Source organism: Martes martes (assembly GCF_963455335.1).
Source record: "Martes martes genome assembly, chromosome: 16".
In the NCBI taxonomy this organism is placed as follows: domain Eukaryota; kingdom Metazoa; phylum Chordata; class Mammalia; order Carnivora; family Mustelidae; genus Martes; species Martes martes.
Window position 1 is genome coordinate 63,433,930 of NC_137904.1, and position 22,248 is coordinate 63,456,177.

Sequence of the window (22,248 nt, forward strand, 5' to 3'; positions counted from 1 at the left end):
ATGAGCCAAGAGGCCTCCCTCTCTTTTATCTCCTGTGTCCTCCCTCTGTATTCCTTGACATTTTTCCCATTTCACATTCTAAAAACTTGCAGACTGCAAACTGTCACGAGAGGACCGCACAGTGAGCACCTGCGTGCCCGCCCGCTCGGCCCTGCCGTCGACATGTGCGGCACTTGCTGGAGCGCATCCATCCCTCCCTCCCGCTGCCTTTTTGGTTTGTTTGGTTTGTTTGTTTTTTTAATGTGCTCGCAAGTTACGCCGCAGACTGCCCTGCATTTTAAAGATTTTATTTATTTATTTGACAGAGATCACAAGTAGGCAGAGAGGCAGGCAGAGAGAGAAGGGAGGAAGCAGGCTCCCCGCTGAGCAGAGAGTCCGATGCGGGGCTCGATCCCAGGATGCCGGGATCATGACCTGAGCCAAAGGCAGCGGCTTAACCCACTGAGCCACCCAGGCGCCCCTACCCTGCATTTTGAACCCTGAAGAGGAAACTGGCAGAGCCTTCACCCAGCTCTCAAGTGTGCTTGGCGTCCGCCGAGGGTGCCCTTCCCTTTGGAGCTGAGCTCTGGGACAGGGATCGGGCTGGAGCAGTCACGGGACTCCATGGGGACAGCGGAGGCCACCGCAGCTGGGTGGCCCTCCCCAGTGCCTCAGCTCACCAGTGGCGGTCAGGGCCTGTCGCCACAAGCACGTTTGGAAAACCTGATGTGCTTTTGGCTTTTTCTACGGTGTATGGTTTTACTTTGCACCCTTAGGAGGTCAGAGCTATACACTGGCGTGGCAAACGGCACAGGCTCCGTGTTGTTACCCTCCCCTCCAGTGCCAGGTGTGTTTCCGAGGAGCTCACTACTTCATTTCTAATCTGCTGGAATCAATATTCTGCATATGGGAATCATTTCCCCCAAATTGTGACAGGGAGGGGGAACTGATGTAGACCACATGCTAGCGTTTTTATTTTGTTTTCACTTTTTCGGGAGCAGAACGTACATAGAGAAAATTGTGCACCGTAAATGTGCGGCTTGTGGAGTTTTTATAAGATGAACACACTTGAGTAACCAGGCACCCAGATCAGGCGGCCACGTGTTAGAAGCCCCCAGAAGCCCCTTCCTGGTGCTTCTACTGCTTTCCCCAAGGAACTACTTTCTTGCCTGCTTTTGTGCACTTGGGTAATAGAATCGTGCAGGATGTAGCCTTTGCGTCTGACCGCTTTTGCTCCGCAGTATGTCTGCCCCCGTGGTTGCAGCTCTCACCGCGGCATGGGGCTCTCCAGAGGCCACGTGCCCCCCTCTGGCCAGAAGACACTTTGAGTCACCAGCTTGCAGTCCTCACGGATGGGGCCGGCCAGGGCCAAGCCGAGTCACTGGAGCCTGAGGCAAAGGAGAAATCAGTAATTCTGAGGCTGTCTTCATTTGAAATTTTGATATTTTGGTTCATTATGGGTTTTCACTTTTTTTTAAATATTGCCTTAAAGTATTTTTTAATCTCAATTACTGAGTTTTTTGGTGCCCCCTTAAATTTTGTTCTAGAGGTGAACGCTTCCCTTACTGCAGCCTGGCCCCAGCCTTGCCCGGGCGCTGCTCAATTCTTATTAGTTAGTTAATTTCTTATGAGGGAGTGAAATTCCTGGTCACCAGGCGTGCGTGTGGCCAGCTTCCGTACGTGCCGGCAGACGGTATTCCAAAGTGCCCGGATCTGTTCACGCTGCTACCTGCAGCTCATGGGCGTTTCGGTCGCCCAACATCCTCGTAAAGACTTGACGTATTCTACCCTTTTCTCCCCTGTTTGGCTGTTCCGGCTCAATGTGAGGAGGCGTCCCACCGAGATTTCATCTTGGATCTCCCTGACGGTCAGCCCTGCCGGGCACTGTTTTGCATTCTCCTTGGCCATTTGAATATCCTCTTGTGTAAACTGCCTGATCAAGTCTTTTGACTTTTCCTTTATGTTTGGTGTCTCCTACGGATCTGTAGTGACTGTGTGTGTCTTCCGAATACAAAGCCTTTGTCACTCGTGGTGAATATCTTTCCTTTTTTTTTTTCCCCCACTTGTCTGTATTTTCACTTCTTCCGTCTTTTTTTTTTCTTGAACAGAAGCTTCTTGTTTTAACATAATCCTGTTTGCCAGTTTTTTCCTCATGCGTAAGACGTCTGGCATCCTGTTCAGGAAATGTTTACTTTGAGAAGGCGCTCTGCTCTTTCTCTACCGGAAGCCGGTTGTTTTACTTTTACCCTCAGGCCCGCAGTTCGTCTGGGATTTACCCGTGTGGATGGTGTGAGGTAGGGCTCGAGGTGCGCGTTCCCACACACGGATGTTCCGTTTGCCCGGTGCTGTTTACCTCGATGCAGGCAGCCGTCTTCGTGGGGGCGCTTCTGGCTTCTCTGCTCGGCCCCATGGGTCACTTTGTCCTTGCACGGGTACTGAGCATGCTTGATCATGAAAACAGCTTTGACTGGGATTACACAGACCCGTCGGCGGGCTGGGGGTGTCTCTGCAGTGTTGAGGCTCCCCCTGTCAGCATGACCGCACACGGTATCTTCCGGAATTCCGTCTACAGGTTTTCTGTGTATACATAGGGCTTATAGGTGATTTTGTGCAGCAGCTTTACTAAATTCATGACTTTGTTCTAATATTTTTCCTGCAAATTACTGGCTTTGTCTTAAAACCTCCCTGTCAGATACCCCAAAACAAAGCCCAGCATGTATGTTGCTTTCCCAAGACCAGCGGTCGGAGGATGGATTCTAGTCAGCAACAGAAAGGCGCCCGATGAGAGTCAGCATTTGCCGGCATAGGGAGAGGGGAGGAGCCTTTGCACGTAGCGGGAAGCGTGGATAATGCACTTTCTTGAGGGGCTTAAAGAGCCTTCTGCAGGGGGCTGGAGTCCGAACACCGCAGCGACTGTGGTTTTCCTCTGTCTCCTCCTTCAAGTGCTGAGGTCATCGCGAGGAGCGAATCGGTCCCCGCGTGGCCAGGAAGGCACCAGGCAGTGTAGGTGTGTCTGGACCCGGGATGGCAAGTGGGAAGAGGAGGAGGGATGCGGAGTTAACCACTTCCTCTCTCACAGCGACGACAGCAAAAGGCCTTCTGGGTCCCCCGGCGGTCAGGCGTGGCTCTTTGTGCCCATCTGCCCCACCCCCCACTTTCCGCCCTTTCCCCTTGTGCCTGTTTTCAGGCCGCTGGGCCATCCGACCCGCGGCCTGACCGCGGAGCAGCCCGCTTGGCCTCAGAATTGTCTTGGGAGGCCCTGGACTCACGGCCCGGTGACTCAGAGCCTCCGCCCAGGTCTGTGTGCGCTGTCCTCCGGAACGCCCCTCTCTGGGGTCCGATTTCCCCAAAGTCAGCACAGAGCTCAGACGCGGTGGAGGTAATCTTGGAGGTCTGCCCCAGGACCTCAGCTCCGAGCCATCGTTAGATGCAGCGTTATTTGAAACGCTGAGCCCCGCCTGTGTTGGGGGCTGCCCTCGTCTGTCCGCTTCCCCACACTGTAAGGAGCACAGCAAACCTCTCTGCGTGTTTTGGTGGCAGAGGCTCTCCCTTTGACGGTTTTGGTTGAAGAGAGGAGGAAAGCTTGTCCTCTCTGCATGGAACAGGTTTTCCAGCCAGAAGCAACATGCGAACAAACATAATTCAAAAACTAATGTGAATGACCTGAGCGCCCCTTGGGGACCAACGGTCTCCCCCATGTGGGGAGGGAGAGCTTAACAAGGCCGCTGTTTTTAATCCATATGTGATTAATTCACACTTAAAAACAGGAAAGCCGGTTTGGGGGCTCCGTCCCAGTTCTCGGGCTATCCCTCCAGGTTTGGTTCATGTGATGCAAGCTGACTTCGCGGGAACCCGGGTGCACCAGGGCAGAGCTGGTTAGGAACGGCGGGTCTCTAACTAACGCCCCCTGCCCGTCCCACAGCACAGTCCGTTCTTCGCGGAGCAGCTGACCGCCTTCCAGGTGTGGCTCACGATGGGCGTGGAGAACAGGAGCCCGCCCGAGCAGCTTCCCATCGTCCTGCAGGTGAGCGTCTTCAGATCCCGCGGCTTGGTGAGCGCGTTCCAGGGAAGGAACCGGAGCCCGGGATGTGTCTGCGGGTGCGCGACGCCCGTGGCTGTGCCCTCGGCCAGGTGGCTCTCGGGGCACATCAGTCAGATCCCTCAGAAGTCGCTGGGTCCCCCCGCAGACTTACTCCAGAGGGCCTTTCTGGGGACGTCTGAGTTCCCTTCCCCACTCTCACCTAAATACTGGTTTGGGTTGTCGTCAGCCGCCCTTCCAGGGGACCCATGGAACGCTGCAGCGAATGTGCTCCGTGCCATCGGGCTCTTCTGTTTGGAAGGGCCTGAGCTGCAAACCCCCCCAGGGGAAGGGACAGGAGCCCTGAGCACATCACAGACGGCCCTCGTGGCCCCTCACCAGACGCCCGGGGACTGCGGGTCCGTGGGCGGTGGGCAGCCCAGACCCAAAGCCCTGTCCTCCCTTGCATGGAGGCACGTGCCAGCCCCTCACGCGGCCCGTGTCAGTGCTCACACATAGGCCACGGCCCGCTAGTGGCTGGGAAGCTCAGTGTTGTGGCTCTCATTCTGCTGATTTATTTGGCTGATGAGGTCAGACGGGAGAGGATGGCAGAGTACCAGAGTTCCTCCGGGTGGGAAGAGGAGAACGTTCTCCCAGAAGTGTGTCAGTGAAGCTGTGTCTGTGGGGGAGGCACGGTCGACCGCCTTGGGATCTGCCACACCACAGGCCCTGGAGACCACTTGCCGGCCACAGAACCGAGGTTTCAGTGGGTCCAGGCCTGTGCGCCGGAGCCCTCAGATGGCAGAGGGGGCTGGGAGGCTGGGTGCTGGAAGTGTGGTAGGCATGCCGCAGAGACGAGCGAGGGGTCCAGAGTTGCCTCGGGACCTGTCTTGGCTCCGTGTGTACTATGGCTGAGCGCAGAGATCGCTAGCTTCCAGATTACTCAGGACTGCCCCGAGTTCACAGGGTAAGCTGTAAACAAACACATTTTCAAAGCCAAAACAAATAAGAAGAAAGAGAATCCATCATAAGGACGAGACACGGCTGACCGCATGGCGGCCGCCAGCACTCCCTCCCTCGGCGCGTGCCCGCGGTGGCCGGCTGTGAACGGGCACGTCTCCGGCGGTGGCTGCGGCATAGGTGGGACACACTGGGCTCCAGCCCTCCTGGTCACCAGTATGTTCACCTGTGAGGGTCCCACTGACCTTCCTGTGATTTCCACGGAGTGGCCGAGTGACATCGTCCTTTCCAAAGCGGGGATGAGATGCCGAGCCCAGGAAATCAGATCTGGCTTCGGCAAACAGGCCTGCTGCACGTGGCCTGCTCTCGACCTTTCTTTTTAATGTTCCCTTTACAATCCACACTCCCTCGGGGAAAGAGAGGCCTCGATAGAGCCAGCTTGCCAGTGCCGAAGGGAGGGACAGTGCTCGGCAAGAACGGAGGGGAGACGCTGTGTGTGTGATCCCTCAACCAGCCGGAAGCAGCAGGCTCTGCGTCATCCTGGCGGCCGGTCTCCTGGGCTGTGCCCGGCCCGGATCGATGCGGGAACCTTTACTTAACAAGCAGGGAAGGATGGAGTGCAGACGGCACCGGCTTCGTGTGCTGGAGCCCATGGGGTCGGCCTCCTTCTCATTAGTTCAGTTAACTTCACCCCGCTTTCTCTTAAGGAGGTTTATTTTTGCCAAAGCCTGGACCCCGTCACCCCTAAGTTATCCTCCAGGGCCTTGGCAAGTCAGAAAGTATTGCTTAAGGAAGGAAAATTTTAATGCAGACTTTGTGGCTTTTCCAATCCCTGCTACTTTTCCCATGAGCCAGAGAGAATTTTCTGCGCCCGAAGACTCAGAGGCTTTAGCGGACGACCTTCAGAGTCAAACGAAATGTCTTCTCAGGCCGCCTGATGGGCAGTCCCTCCTGTGAACGAAAGCTTGGAAAGAACTTTCCCTGACCAGCCCCGGGGTCATTTCTTGCCTTTTAGAAGGATAAACAGAAGGAATAGGAAGGAAGTCTCTCCGTCCCCACAGCACCACAAGGAGGGGGGCTCGCGGTCTCACAGTGGACGTGACATCGCTGTCTGCTCCCCCTCGGATGGCCAGGGGCGCACAGAAGCCCCAGACGGGGAGGGAAGGACCCGCATGTTGTAGGAGGGAGAGAAGAAGGGGTGTTGCTGGCCGCCTCTGATCTTGGGCAGACTGCGTCTGCGCTCCCAAACCCGGTCTCCGGGCACGGCTCAGCCTGGGTCACCGGGAAAGTAGCCTCTCGGGCAGCGTGGTTTCCTTTAGAACAAAGACAGGCCGTGAGTGGCCTGTGAACGAGGAGGCGTCCTGAGCTGCATGCCCGCGCCGGGAGGTCGGCGTCCAGGACGCACCCTCGCGGTGGACGGCATGCGCCAAGTGCTGCCATGGGCCTCGTCTCGTTCAGCTTTGGAAATGAGCATAAGTCCTGTGTGACCGCTGCGCCTCTGCGGCTGAGAACACAGAAGTCTACGGAGGTTACGAGCTCTAGGCTGCACCATCAGGGAATGACAGAATGAAAACCAGGCCTGCACAGCCCCGAAGCCCACGCCTTCCCGCCCACAGTGCCCTCCTGACCAGAGTGTCTGGCAGCAGTGGCGCGTGCCAGCCACTAGCCCAGTGGGAGGGGGATCGGGTCCCCCATCACCTCTCTGGTTCCTGATCAGAGACTCAGCACCTCTGAGTCTCCAGCACCCGCCTGGAGGCGGAGGTGTGGATGTGGGTCTGGGGCAGGTGTTGGCAAGGAAAGTCGGCATTCCAGGGGCCACGGCCAGCTGCTGCTTCTCCTCCCACACTTCCCCGGGCCCAGGGCTGCCTGTCCTTCTCAGGACCCCTCCCCGCCTCTCCCCGTGGCCCGTGTTTACCCCTCACGGGAGCCCCAGCCGCCCCATTTCCTCACCCCCACTCCACTCCACTCTGCTTCGCTCTGCATCCTCGCCCGACCCCAACACGATCCACACCTTGTGCCTAGGGGTCGTCTTCCCGGGTCCTGCTACCAACTGTAGGAGCAGGTGACACCATGGGAGCCCTCCCTCCCTCACCGATCCCTCTCCCCAGCTTCTCCACCAGGAGCACCACCCCGGGATGGCACGCCTGGCTGCCCTCACTGGCCGGTCCTCCCGTCCTTCTCTGGCCTCATTCCCAACCTTCTCTTCCAGAGTCTCTTTCCCTGAACCGCCTTCTTGCTCAGCCAGCAGGTCCTGTGGGCACGTCCCCAGTGGTCTTGGGTCTCTTCCTCCCCATCCGTCGGGGTCACATCCGCCCCATGCCAGCCTCCAGCCAGCCTCCAGCCAGGCCATCCCCCCAGCAACCACATTGGACGGCTCACTGGAAACCCCCAGCCTGGGACCCGTCTTCAGACACCCCAAGCTTTCCCCTCCCCTCTGCCCGCTGCCCCAGGACCCCCACCCCCGCCTCCCCCCGGGATCTGCCGCACCCCAGGTTGGCGGGCCCGCAGGATTCGCAGCCTTGCTCGCCGTCACAGAGGATCGTTGCTGTCTGTCTGTCTCTGCAGCTGAGCGATGGTGAGGGGGGCTCCCCGCTGTCCCCAGTCGCGCCCCACAAATGCCCACTGGGTGGCTGGGGCAACAGCAAACCGAAGGCTCCTTCAGGGTCTCCATGCCCGCGGCCTCGGGTGTAAGGACCAGGGGGACAAGTGGGCATGAGTGACCCCGCGGAGGAGTTAAACTCGGACAGCACAGAGCAGGAGCAAAGATGGGGCGAGGGTCGCACGCTCCGAAGAGCTCTGCCACACCAGTAAGGAAAAGCCAACCCTTGAGTAGGAAAGTCAGGACATGTGTGTCACCTGGGAAATGGGCCACTAACCGGTGACAGAGGCTAATCAGCCTCACTTCCAGTCAAGGAAGTTCCGAGTCAAAGGCTGTTTTTTGTTTTTTTTTTAAAGACTTTATTTCTTTATTTGACAGACAGAGATCACAAGTAGGCAGAGAGGCAGGCGGGGGTGGGGGGGGAAGCAGGCTTCCCACTGAGCAGAGAGCCCGATGCGGGACTCGATCCTAGGACCCTAAGACCATGACCCCAGCCGAAGGCAGAGGCATAACCCACTGAGCCACCCAGGCGCCCCTCAAAGGCTGTTTTTACCTGTCTTTACCGAATCGGCATGGGCTTCTGGTGCCCAGCAGCTCTCAATCCGGTATCTAATAAAACTCCAGGGGTCCGTTTTGTGTTGTCCTTTCCTGTGAATTAAGAAATGAAGGTTCAGACAAGGAAGTCATTTGCCCGAGGTCACATAACCGGAGAGGACACCCCAAGCCCTCGTGTCAAAGCCACGGTGTTTTACTTAGTTTTAAGAAGAAATGAGGAGAGGGGCGCCTGGGTGGCTCAGTGGGTTAAAGCCTCTGCCTTCGGCTCAGGTCATGATCCCGGGGTCCTGGGATCAAGACCCACCTCGATTGAGCCCCATGTCGGGCTCTCTGCTCAGCGGGGAGCCTGCTTCCCCTCCTCTCTCTCTCTGCCTGCCTCTGTGCCTACTTGTGATCTCGTCTGTCAAATAAAATCTTAAAAAAAAAAAATGAGAGCAGTGATAGATAACAATAATGATGATAAGAGTAATAATAATCTAGTTTAAATGCAGTTTAAAAGGATTTGTTCTGATACCTTCAACAGAGCACATGTTTTAGCTGTTGAGGAAAGACTCAGAAGTGCGGAGAAAGCAGCACCTGTGGCGGGTGCAGGTCGGTGTGAAGCCGGGGCAGGTGTGAGCCCGCCGGCCTGCTGCAGGGCCCGGCGCGCGGCTCCGGCTCCGCGGTGACCCGTCCTGTTCCTCTTCCTCAGGTGCTGCTGAGCCAGGTGCACCGGCTGAGAGCCCTGGATCTGCTGGGACGGTTCCTGGACCTGGGACCCTGGGCGGTGAGCCTGGTACGTGCGGGGCCGGCGAGACTCCTGGGTGTGGGCGGGAGACAAGCCTCACTGCCCGGGAGTGACCCGTCACCAGAGGGGGACTGTGTGGGGGGCAGGCCCTCAAGGAACACACACCGAGTGGCCTCCGTCCCCGCAGCGTTCCGGGCTTCGCGCTTGCTCTGCCCTCTCTTCCCGCCATGAGGCTTCACCTCTGCGGACAGAAAGTGGTTCCCCCCTGCTCGCCCCTGCCTGAGCCGAGAAGCGGGGTGCCCCCGCTCCCGGCCGAGTGCCGAGCACACACCCGTGCACCGGCTTTACACTCTGGGGCTCAGCACAACCTGGAAACACTTTGCTGCAGACTCGTTCTGCAAGAGTGGGACCAGCCATTTAAAGCAGAAAACACGCACAGGACTAGGGTCAGACAGAGACCCGTTTTCCAACAACTACATTACCAGGAAAGGAGGTATCGATGGGGAACTTCCGGGGGGCAGGGGGCCCGGGAGACCCAGCTGCAGCGTAGGGACCTTTCCGGTTCTGTGCGCAAATAAACGTTTGAAAGTTGAAGTTTGAGAAGTTAACATTCATGAAACAATTAGAAGTTTTACGTGAACCGGATACCTTGTTATTAAAGGGTAATTATTTTTTTAGGTGTAATGGCATGCGGTTCTTTTACAAAAGACACCTTAGTTTTTAGAGGTGAAGACTGTGTTTACACAGGGAAAGTGTGTGACACGCACAATGTCTGCAGATATGCTGGGAGGACACGGCGAGCACGCCGGCGCCCGGCCATCGGGTTCGTGTCACCAAAGCGGAGTGACGTGCGTGTGGGAGGGCAGCCTGTTGTTTTAGCTCTGTTTGTGCACATTTGAGTTTTTCATTATATAACGTCAACAGAGAATCGATAGTCCAAGGTTGAAAGAGGAAAAGTCTAAGAATCAGGAGGAGTCATTCACCCACCGTTGGACGGTTCACACTCGGGGTGCCTGAGCCACAGATGACATAGAGCATGTCGATCACTGGGGAGGGTCTCGCGTGACTCTTGAGCTGCGTGGCCCTGCACACATGCTTGTGCAAATCAGTGTCGCTCTGTCATCATGGACAAGCTCACAGTGTGTTGCTTATGCCCTTCAGGAAGACAGAGAGACAAGTACTAATAACATTTTAGAGAGATTTTTATTATATGGTGCATTTTTTTTTAAAGATTTTGTTTATTTATTTGACAGAGACAGATCACAAGTAGACAGAGAGGCAGGCAGAGAGAGAGGGGGAAGCAGGCTCCCCGCCAAGCAGAGAGCCCGATGCGGGGCTCGATCCCAGGACCCTGAGATCATGACCTGAGCCGAAGGCAGAGGCTTAACCCACTGAGCCACCCAGGCGCCCCATACGGTGCATTTTTAAAAAATGAATTTTGGCCCTTTAAAGAGTGAAGCTTAGGCCAGCTGGAAATCTTGATAACACACAGGCGCTAGACAGACGAGGCCCTGCAGCAGGTGTGGGCTGGACCCACCTGCCCGAACCACACACAGGATGCTTGTCTCTTAAACAAGACCTTTAACAAGAAATGGACACGGGCCCCGCCTGTGGCCTCCAGCCTGGGTCACACCCCTCCACGCACCTGGGAGGGGGACACCCTGGCCATCTCTCTGGAATGCCAACAAACTGGAGATAGGGACAGAGCACCTGTGCTGAGATGCCCGGCTTAACTGGGCTCAGCTCAGTTGTCCTCGTGAGATGGCCACCCTCCCTGTGACCGCCCTGCCTGAGAGCAGAGAGGACCCCCGGGATGATGCTGTCCCGAGAGTCAGGGCAGCACAGACGCCCACAGCAGCTCCCCGTCTCGACCAGCAAACTGTCCCGCCTCGAGGCTCAAGTCCTGCTCTGAAGGTCAATGTCAAGGACAGATGTGAAAGTGGGAGCCAAGAGGGCAGGATCGTTGTGGTTTGAAATGTGAGAATCACAGTTAAGGGCCCTTTGCTTTGCCACTGAGCGCAAACAAGCCTGCGCGAGGATGAGGCCGGGGGGGCCCGGACGGGAAGCCAGGTGTTCCTCGTGAGACGAACCGTGGCCTCTGGACCAGGCGGGGCTGGAAACGCACCGCGGCGTCTCGGGGAACGGAGATGCGGAGATCCAGAGGAGGCCCCTGCGCTCCCACTCCCGCCCCCCGGGCTGACGGCAGCGCCGCACTGTGTCCCGGGCCACGTCGGCCACCACCGGTGCGGCTCAGCCCCCCGAGTGGGCGCGCTCATGCTCTTTCTCCCCCAGGCCTTGTCTGTGGGCATCTTCCCGTACGTGCTGAAGCTGCTCCAGAGCTCAGCCAGAGAGCTGCGGCCCCTTCTGGTGTTCATCTGGGCCAAGATCCTTGCCGTGGACAGCGTGAGTAGTCCGCGTCCTCCCCGCTGGTGCCGGGCGGTCCCTGCGTGTTGGCCGGCCTGGCCCGGGCAGCAGCCGTGGAGAGCAGGGGGCTCCCGGAGGTGCCGCGCGCGGCTGGTTTGCCCGCCTTGACGCCGTGTCCTCTCTCCCCCTGCGACCGCCCCGTATTTCTTATCCTGCCTTCACCCCAGCGTCTGCCTTTGGTGCCACTGCCGTCCCCCACCCCTTCTCCAGCACTGCTGGTCCCCTCCTTCCGGAGTAAGGGAGGTGCATCCCTCTGGGACCCAGTCCTGGTCACCTAAGCTGCACGCTGCCTCCTCCCCATCCCCTCCGGGCCTCCAGCAGGAAATGACCCCCGACCACCTCCTTCTTGAAACTCAGCCCTGCCTCCCTGGAGGGGAGACTGCCCTCTGTCTCTAGCCTCTGCTCTTCCCACCCCTGCCCTGACCCTGGGGACAGTCTCCTGCAGCTCTGCTCTCCAGTAGCCATCCCCCCTCCCTGTCCTCGTGCCTGCGGGGCTGCAGTCACGCCCGTACTCCGCCAAGGGCTGGGCAGGACCAGGCTAAAGGCTGTAGGGGACGCAGAAGGCGTTGGCCTCTGCCTTGGACAGGCTCACGTCCCGTGGGTCAAAGCCCTCTGCTGCAGGGAAGCTACCACGCCATGGGAGACTGCCGTGAGGGTGGGGGACCTGAGAACTCAGCGCGAGGGGCACTGATGGGTGTAGACAGGGGACAGCTTGTGCGGGGCACAGGGAGGGCAGACGGCCCCCCCGGGCTGGGGTGCGGGAGGTGCGTGCGAGGAGCCCTCGAAGTGGACGGTGCCGCACTTCCTTTAGCCCATTGAGAGGAGCCAGTAAAGAATCAGGAACAAAGACACAGCAAGATCCAAACTGTGGCTTTTAAATGTCTGGCCTCGGTCTAAAGGAGACTGGGTCAGCTGAGGAGGGGACCGCTGGGGAGGAGGGGCGGGCGTGATGAGTGATTGTTCGGGAGACCCCGGGTGAGGCGGACCCGTGCCCGAGGGGTGGAGGCGGGAACCTCTTATGCCCCGTGACCCTGCCACCGAGTCTGTTCAACTACCCCAATGGGGAGTGGAGAACAAAGAGCTACAGAAGGAGAGTGAAGGGGGTTCCCGGGGCTGGAGGTCGGACTCAGAACACTGAGGGGGCTCCAGAGGGAGGGTGAGTGCTGGGCGGGGAACAGACACCCCCAGAAGAGGCCATCACATGGGGCGGTCAGCTTCCGAAGAACCGTGGACGCAGATGGGGAGAAAGTGCCGATGGCCAGAGGGTCAGTTGCTTTAAGGGTTCAGTGGGCAGGGAGGGGACCCGGATCCTACCCTGTCACCCTCCCCGGCCGCACCCAGTGGGTGGCTTGGTCTGGGCACGGCCAGGCAGCCCTCCTCGTGCTCCCACCGCGGTCCTGTGTGCTGCTCTCTGCTCCCTACACCCTCTGCTGTCCCGAGAACGAGCCCTTGCTGCTCCAGGCTGCATGGGACTGGGTCCTCACGCACCGGGGCTCTGCGGCCACCCGCACACCCCTGAGGCAGCCAGAGCTCTGCCATGAGGCCCAAAGCTGGGGTGACGACTGCAGGGGATACAAGTGTCGCGGGTGCTCCCAGCACACATGTCACAGCACAGGCACCTCCAGGTGGCGGCGGCCCCCAGTTGTACCACGTGCGGTTATCACTGTTTTTGTGCACTGATCTCGAATGGCAGCCTTGTTGAATCTCGTAGTTCTGGCCGTAGGTTCTCTTGGCCTCTCTGCACAGGTGGTCGTACTGTCTGCAAGCAAGGCCAGTGAGGTGGTTCTGTCCCCGTCTGTTGGGGACATTTCCTGGTCCGGGGTACTGACCAGGACCCGCGTGTGCAATTGGTCAGACACGGTGATCCGCTCCCCGTGGACGGGCTTGGTCTCCATGGTCTTCTTGGTGGTATGAACGCCCTCCCTCCCTGTCAGGGCCTCCCAGCCTAACCTTGGCCCCCATTCTGCCCTGACCCTTCTTAGGCCCAGCACCCCATACACGCTGTGTCCACAGAATGTTCTGTCGCTCATCAGCTTCACAATGATGTTCGGGACATCGTACGTTCTGACAAAATATTTACTTTTCTGCCCACTGAACTGACTTCAGTTAAGTAATGGCCTCAAAGATGGACCAATACACTAGATTTCAGAGCTAAAAAACCAGTCTGAGTCCTGTTGCCCTCGTTTACCTGAGCGAGCTCTCACTTCCCGTCGTCTGGCCCTCTGTACGCTTGCCGCCACCGAGCTCCCAGCAGCGGGGACAAAGGTGAGCGCCGTGACGACCCGGAAAGCCGCCCTGGACATTTTAGAATAAAAGCCTGAGTCTCGCATCTGCCCGGCTGGTGTCGGGTCGAGGAAACCTCTCGCTGGTCCAGAAGCTGGTTGTCCCGGGTGGAGGGGCTGCGCCCTCAGTCATTTCAGTTCTGCCCTTCGCGTTTTCGCCGACGCACCGAGCCGTGCGAACAGAAGGGCTCTTCTGGGGAGTCACTCGGAAGCTCGCTCTCCTTCAGCGCCTCGGTCTTCCGGGCGCTTGGAAATGTATCGCTCCCGGTACTCGGTTCTTGGGTGCACGGAGGGCCCCCTCGGACCGAAGCCCGTGGAAGGAGGGGACGGAAGAGGGTGTCCCCCGAGCCCACCTCCCCGCCCCGGGGCCACCACGTTCTTGTCCTTACAGGATCTTTGGGACCCGGGACTAGACCGTGTTTACTTCTAGTCCTGGGGGTCTGTTCCGGCTTCAACGTGAGCCCTTCTGAGCCGCCCCTCGCCGCCGTGCTCCCGTGGGATCTGCAGTGGTCACCCGACTTGGGTGTTAGGAACCCGGAGGACGCCAGCTCCCGGGCCCGCCTGTGTCCAGGGCCTGCTCATCCAGCGCCCGGAGGCGAGCTCTCAGCCACGGGCACACCGGCTGCCGCGGCCTCGTCCCGCGGCCGTGCGGGCGCCTCAGGGCCATGTGCTTCCCGTGGGCTCGGCGCTGAAGGGTTTACACGTTCAGTAACGCTTGAGCAGCTGTCCCCACGGCCAGCGGGAAATGCCCTCACCCCCGGCGTTCTTGTCAGTGCCTGCAGGTGCCAGGGACCTTTCTGTGAGCTCATTTCTCAGCCGGCTCACCGCACGGGCTTGTTTGAAGGCGACCGTCCCTCTGAGGGACACGTCGACGGGCTTGCGGCTGAGACTGAGGCCGTTTACCTCATCCCTCCCTTTCACAGCTACTCAGGTGGTTTTCCAGAGACTAAAGTTCCGTGTGCTTCCGGGGACGGGTCCCCTCCCTCCTTCGCATCTGGACGAAGTCACGCTGGTTCGCCGCCGGCCTCTGTGGGCGCTCGTGCTGCGTGCAGAGCCCCCTGTGTCGCTGGCACGGCCACCACGGGGGTCAGAGCACACGGTGTTTCCACCCAGGGACGCCCATGCTTTGGATCAAAGCCCACGCGGAGCGCACACTGAGGTCTGCAGTGCCCGGGTTCTGTCCCCGCAACGGGCCCCGCCTTGATCTCGGGGCACTTCCCTGGGGCTTGAGGATGGGGCTGGCCAGTCAGGCAGGGCCTCAGCTGAGGGTGAACCCAGGGCCCCCTCTTAAGCCACGGGCGTGTGTAGAGTACCCTGTGCCACCTTGAAGGCCTCAGGGAGACGCAGGAATCCGTCTGGCCTCCTGCGGGGACGGGGTTGGGGGGGGCAGGAGGCGCGACTTGGGGCGAGGAGAGCCCTTCCTGTTGTTCCGGAGGGATCTGGCCCCAGAAGGGCCTCTTCCCAGGTCACCCGTGTGCCACGTTACCCTGCACCCCCACTGCCAAGCAGAATGGCCAGGCACGTGACACGGCGGGAAGGCATGACCTGCATCCAGGAGGAAAAGCCCTGAACCCACTGTGCATCCGCACAGAGGTTAGGGTTAGCCGATAAGGACACGGAAACGGTTGCTCGAAGTCTCCACGGAAGACGTTCCACCGAGACACGGGAGGCACCAAGGGCCCTGCTGAGCCCTCTGGAGAGAGAAGCTACAGCGCGACCCGGAAGACATGCCGGTCGGGATCGACCCCTAAGCATCGCGGCAGGACGTTCGCCATCGCAGCTGCCCCGAGCACAGCGAGGACGGACCTTATGCGAAGGGAAGGGGTATCACTGAGCCGTGGGACGGCGGCAGGGGACAACGTAAGTCTGTCCAGAACCGCCGCAGGGCAGCAGCAGAAGTGTTGGACGACCTGGTGGCCAAGAAATGTCCACATTTTCCAGTTTGATGAAAACAACAAACCACAGACCCAGGAAGCCCCGCGAACCCCACATGCAGGAACGTGAAGAAAACCACCCCGAGTCCTAACCTAATTGCTGAAACAGGATACATTTAAGGACTCGGAAGCAGCCGGTAGAGGAGAACAGAGGAGCGAGGAGAAGGAAGACGGCGGGTCCCTGGCCAGGAACGACACCAGGAGGAGATGGTGGGCAGGCGCCCTGACGTCCCCGAAGAGAAGCCACTGTCTGGCCTGCTGTGACCGCTGAGTATCCCTGAAAGTGGAGTTGGAGTAAGGACGTCATAAGGCGTGTGACACTGAAGGGACGTGGCACCAGTAACCGCCGCGCTGCGGGGTCGACAACGTGTATGGTCGCAGCAGCGAAACGGGGGGGTGGTCAGCTTCTGAGACTTCAAGCGAAGTCTGCCCCCCCGGAGGACGGAGGGAGGCGGAGGGTCCGCACAGCTGCCGGAGTCCGACGCGCTGAGACCGTACCGCGTTCTGCGGCCACAGGCCAACAACGAACAGTGGGCAACAGAACTTCCAGACGCTTGGAGACGAGCCAGCACTCTTTTAAAGAAATCATTTTAAATGATTAAATTATAAAATAAAATTTTAATAAGTAATATAACTATAAAATATATAGAATATTTAATATTGAAATATGTGTGTTGTATGAATAAATTATGTAAATAGCACAAATATTTATGGAATATGATATGCGTAGTTATAAATATTTATAAAATATACAAGTGGGACGACATCAAACTAAAAGCTTCTGCACCGCAAAAGAAAGTTCGCTAAATAAAAAGGCAACCTGTGAAATGGGAGAAAATACTTTCAAACCGTCTCTCTGACGGGGTTACTATCCAGAATGTATAAGCAATTCATACAGCTGAGCTGCCGAAACCCAGACAGCCCAGCTGAGAAGTGGGCAGAAGCCCTGAAGGGAGATTTTCCAAAGAAGCCGTCCCTCCGGGCGGCCAGCAGGTGCTTGAGAAGATGCCCAGCGTCACTCATCACCAGGGAAATGCGGGGACCTGCGGGGACCCCACCCCCCACCAGTCTGATTGGTGCCGTCAGAAAGACAAGAGCTGTCGACTCAGCGGGGGCGTGGAGAGAAGGGGACAAGACAAGCACTGTTGGTGGGAGCGTGACCTGGGGCAGCCACCGAGGGAGACGGTGTGGCAGTGCCGCAGAAGACTAAGAGTGGAGCCGCTGATGGGTCCGGCGTTCCCGCTGCTGTCCTGCCTCGAAGAGGGACCTGCGCCCCGTGTTCACGGCAGCGTCATTCCCGGGGGCCGAGCACGGAAGCCGCCCGAGTGTCCGTCGGCAGGGGATGCAAGAAGGAAACACACACACTGGGATATTGCTCAGCCCAAAAGACCAAGAACCTCCTGCCATCTGTGGCCCGACGGTCGAGCCTGGAGGCCACTGCGCTACGTGACATAAGCCAGACGGAGAAAGGCAGATACGGGCTGACGTCACTCATCTGCAGAATCTAAAACCGTCGGACCGACCGAGCCAGAGAGCGAGACGGCGGCTCCTGGGGCTGCAGGTGGCGGGAACAGGGCGACACGGGCCGAAGAGGCCAGACGTGCGGGTGTCCGTCCGTCCGTCCGGGAGCGCCGCGGGGGCAGTGTTGTGCTGCGCGCTTGAAGGACGCTGAGAGTACATCTCCAGGGCTCTTACACGCCCAAAACCAAGCCCGGTAGTAATGGCGTGAGCCGACGGATGTGTTAATGGATTTGATTGTGGTGACCGTCGCACGACATGTGTGTGTATCACACTGTTACATTGAATATATAAAAGCTGTACCTACGCTTGCTTATCAGTTATGAGTCAGTGCTAGAAAAAATAGGTTCTTATGATGTAACACACAATTTATACTGATATATTTGATTACAATTTACTATATAAGCACATGGAAAAATTCAGTGAAATAAACTTTGTTAAATAAATGGTTTCCAGAAGGGTCTGAAGGGAAATTAAAAATACCTGAACCGGAGGGAACTGAGAACAGCACATCGGGGTTTGCGGGGCACAGCTGAGCGGCGTGAGGGGAACCTCACAGCTCTGCCTGCGTCCGTGGGCAGAGAGGGGAGGTTTTACATCATTGACCTTAGATTCAACCTTGAGGTGTTGGTAAAAGAAGAGCAGATTAAACTCGAAGGAAGTAGGAGAGAAGACGCAAAAATCACCGTGGAGATCAGTGCGCAAGAAAGCAGAAAAGCGGTGGAGAAGATCTGTCCCACCAGACGCTGGTTCTTAGAGCAGATCAGTAACATGAGCTAACACGGCTGCATGTCCTCCGAGGGTACACCCGTTCGTGCGGTCGCTGGGCCGGAGAGCTGCGCTGCTTTTAGCTTTCTGAGGTCCCCCCAGCCTGTTCCTCAAGTGGCGGCACAGAAAGAGACATAGACGCCCCTTCCCAAATCAGGAATGAGAGGTGGCATCCCAGAAGGTTCCAGAGACCTTCAGGGAATAATACACAAATATTATTTTTTTTTTAAAGATTTTTATTTATTTATTTGACAGAGAGAAATCACAAGTAGGCAGAGTAGCAGACAGAGAGAGGGAGAAGCAGGCTCCCCGCTGAGCAGAGAGCCCGATATGGGGCTTGATCCCAGGACCCTGGGATCATGACCTAGGCCGAAGGCAGAGGCTTTAACCCACTGAGCCACCCAGGTGCCCCCATTATACACAAATATTATGAACGACTCAACGCCAGGACGCTCGAGAGAGACAGAGACAGACACTTCTTTTTTTTTTTTTTTTTTAAGATTTTATTTATTTATTTGACAGACAGCGATCACAAGTAGGCAGAGCGGCAGGCAGAGAGAGAGGAGGAAGCAGGCTCCCTGCCGAGCAGAGAGCCCGATGCGGGGCTCGATCCCAGGACCCTGAGATTATGACCTGAGCCGAAGGCAGAGGCCTTAACCCACTGAGCCACCCAGGCGCCCGAGCAGACACTTCTTGAACGGCAGGAGACTCTCAGCCGGGAAGTGAGTCTGAGTAGCACCACATCTGTTAAAGAGACAATCTGTAGTTTCAAACTTTCCCAGGCACAGGCGACTTCAGTGGTGGGTTCTAGAGGTCACCGAGGAGAAGCACCGTCCCGTGTTGTCGTGTGAGACCGACAGCGAGTGCCCTGATGCCACGTCCCCACAGCGTCTCTCGTGAGGACCGATCGGGCTTCCAAACAGAACTCCGGGAAATCAGATTCAGCCACATCTAGAAAGGCTGATAAACCATGACCTGGGGGATTTATTTTAGGAATGTAAGGTGGTGGAACGATGGGAAAAATCCCTGTAACGTACCGTACTAACAGCAGGAACAACAGAAGCCGTATTCTCATTCTCAGAGATGGCGCAAAGGAAGCATCCGACCAAACCTAAATTCTGTGTCAGTTTTTGAAAACCCTGTCCGCAAACCAGTCACAGAAGGAACTTACTCAGCGTGACGACCAGCATCTCCCAAGACAGCAGCAGCCGGTGTCACGGGCCCCGGTGCCCGTCTGAGCACTGCGCTCGGAAGCAGGACAGGGCCCGCCCTCGTCTCCTGTCTCCGGCACCCGCCGGAAGCTGTGCACAGCGCATGGGGAAGGAGGGCGTCCAGCTCGGGAAGGAAGAGGCATAACTCTCTTCTTTTTTTTTTTTTTTAAGATTTTATTTATTTATTTGACAGGCAGAGATCACAAGTAGGCAGAGAAGCAGGTTGGGGGTGGGGGGGAAGCAGGCTCCCTGCAGAGCAGAGAGCCTGATGCAGGGCTCGATCCCAGAACCCCGAGATCACAGCCCAAGCTGAAGGCAGAGGCTTTAACCCACTGAGCCACCCAGGTGCCCCACAACTTTCTTTTAAAAAAAGAAGAAGAAAACTGAGGGACTAGGAACACCTGACTTCCGTGCGTCTCTCGTAGTCAGGACTGGGAGCAGCAGCAAAGTGGACAAACTGTGGGACCCGTGAGGAGCAGGGGGCAGACCCGCACGGACACGGTCCGCTGGTGTTCAACAAACATGCAGAGCATTCCGCTCGACGGAGGACGGAGCGTCTTTCCAGCCCGCGGGGCGGGGACAGCCGGACATCGTGTGCACAAAGTGAACAGCGGTCAACACCTGGTACCATGCGAAACAACCCAAAATAGGAACATATTGGCAAATCATTTTTCTGATAAAAACTCATAATGAGATGATAGAACTCGCAAAACTCAGTGTGGAAGGAAACACGCAGGGGCGCCTGGGTGGCTCAGTGGGTTAAAGCCTCTGCCTTCGGCTCAGGTCATGATCTCAGGGTCCTGGGATCGAGCCCCGCATCGGGCTCCCTGCTTGGCGGGGAGCCTGCTTCCTCCTCTCTCTCTCTGCCTGCCTCTCTGCCTACTTGTGATCTCTGTCTGTCGGGTAAATAAATAAAATCTTTAAAAAAAGAAAGAAAGAAAGAAACACGCAGACCCAAAGATGGGCAAGGGGTCTGAAGAGACACTCCGGTAAGGGAGCAGTTTGCTGGCCAAGAAGTCCCGGGAAAGACGCTGCGTGTCACCCTGCCCACGGCGGGCGAAGCCAGCTCAGCGCCAGCATAGGCCACTGGGGCGTCCCAAACGAGAAGACCGCACCGTGCGTGGGGAACACAGGTCTCAGCCTGCCCTGGGAAGCGGCTCTGGTTTCTCGAAAGCGTCTGTCCACTCAAAATTGTCCCCAGTGTGTACAGCGCTTTGTCCGTAATAGCCGAGTGCTGAAAACAGCCAGTGACCGTCAGCTCGTGCGTGAAAGCCCGCAGTGACCTGTCCCCACAGCAAACTAGCACTACGCAGAAGGAAGAGTGCACCAGCCCCGAGATGCTGAGCGGAGGAAGCCAGGGGCCAGCAGCGTATTCTGTACGACTCCGCTCACACAGAACTCTAGGAAGTGCAAACTGTAGTCGCAGAAAGCGGGTTAGCAGCAGCCGGGGGTGGGGCTCCCCGAGGGGCCCAAGGCAGCTTGAGGGTAGAGGCCCCTCATGTTGATTGTAGACACGGCTTCCCGGGTGTGTACGTTCGTCCAGTTATCCCGTCTGCGCTTGTAAATAAATGCGCACAGTTGTCACAGGTCCCTTCGGCTCCGGGCAAGCTGTTAAAAACTTCGAGTTGTGCAGCACTGTGTGGACAGCTGTACTGTCCTGTCCCTTCTAGATCTTCCGTCCACGAAAGACAACAGAATGTGGGGAGATTGTTCTCGATGAAGACTCACGATGTGTTGACCATCCATGGTGGATCCCGGACCCCAGACCGAGAGCTGTAAAGGACCTTGTTGGGGCAGCTGGGAGAAAACTGAGTGTGGACCGAGCGTCGGGTGACAGCGCGGTACCGGAGCTGCGTTTCTTGAGAGCGATCTTGGTTTTGTGGTTATGCAAGAGAACGGCCTTTTTCTTGGGCCAGTTTCCAGGCAAAGCGTCATGCCATCTGCGGCTTTCAGAAAGCGCAGACGAGCACCAGGGAGGGAGAGGGAGGAAGCAAACGCTGCAGAGTATTCATTTACATTGTCCCTCGGGTCGTGGGGCGGGGTCACGATCAGGAGCCCATGGCAGGAGGATGAGGCAGCCTGTAAAACCCGGCTGCCCTGCGGGAGGGCGCTGCTGGCTTCATCAGCCCCTCAGACGCCTCCTTATCATTTGTCTTTCTGCTCATTAACCGGGGTGGGGGGTGCGGAGATGGTGGTGAAGGATTCCTGTAAGCTCGGCGGCAGTTAACGCGGGTTCCTCCCCAGACACCGTTAGTGTGCAGTTCAGGTTACAGGTCATACACTGTTAATTACGCAGCCACCAGGGGCCGAGGGCACAATGTCCGTGAACTTGAACAACCTCCTGTGCCGTGTTCATGAAGTCAGCCCGCATTTGGGGGTGCGAGGGCTTCCGCGTGCCTGACGCTGTTGTGGGGCGAGGAGAGGACACACGCCGAGTGACAGGTCCCCGAACGCGTGCTCATTTCTCTGCACGGTAACCCTGTCGCCGCCCCTCGGCTCTGACGCCACCAGCCTCTCTTCCTGCGCCTGCACCCCTGCACCCCTTTCCCACCGCCCCCTCCAGGTTCGCCCAGAAAACTCCCCGGACAAAATGAGCGTGTGTGGCTCTCTTCGGTCCTGTGATGACTCGCGTCCCCGGGATCTGAGTGTAACCAGGACGGCCAGAGAGTTTGCAGTCCCGAGCCTGCTGTCTTGATGGCCCGGTGTCTCCAAGGGGCTGGCCCCCTCAGGACTGGGGTGGTCACTCCTGGGCCGGCGGCTTGTCTGTGTCTCTCCAACCGCCTTGTTCCCACGGGTTCTGTCTTAAGAAACTGCTTTGAGAACAGGTTATGTTTACAGAAAACCTAAGATAGTGAGTTTCCACAGAGCCCACCCCTACTGTCCCCTGTTGTTAGTGTCTAAAGGAATCCATGTTGACACGAGTCATTGGCCAAAGCCCACGCTTTGTTCCGCTTTCCTGGTTCTCCTCCCTACCCGGTCATCACATCTCTCCGGGTGACTCTGGGCTGAGCCATCTCTCACATCCCTGCTTTCGGGGGCTGGCAGTTCTGGGGCCGGTCCTCCATCAGCATGTGTCTGACGCTGGGTTTGGGGGAAAAGACCACGGAGCTGAAGGGTCGCTCATCACCTCCTGGCAAGGAGCACGATGTCCTTCCTGCTCTCGACGTCGCGTCGCCTGGCTGGGAGCGTTTGCCGGTGTGTCCACGTGTTACCCCAGCGTGGAGGTCACTATGGTTCACTGGGATTTGTGTTACCGGGCCTGCCTTGTGTCCC

The 22,248-nt window shown here is 57.7% G+C and overlaps 1 protein-coding gene across 1 annotated transcript in view; it reads left to right on the forward strand.

The window, feature by feature from the left end:
• RPTOR (regulatory associated protein of MTOR complex 1) overlaps positions 1-22,248 on the forward strand; it is a 316,629-nt gene that overhangs the window by 224,075 nt on the left and 70,306 nt on the right. Inside the window, exons 11-13 of the mRNA XM_080826085.1 lie at positions 3,902-4,003; positions 8,803-8,886; positions 11,131-11,241. Of these exons, the coding sequence (XP_080682211.1) occupies positions 3,902-4,003; positions 8,803-8,886; positions 11,131-11,241 (297 nt within the window). The remainder of the gene's footprint in view (positions 1-3,901; positions 4,004-8,802; positions 8,887-11,130; positions 11,242-22,248) is intronic.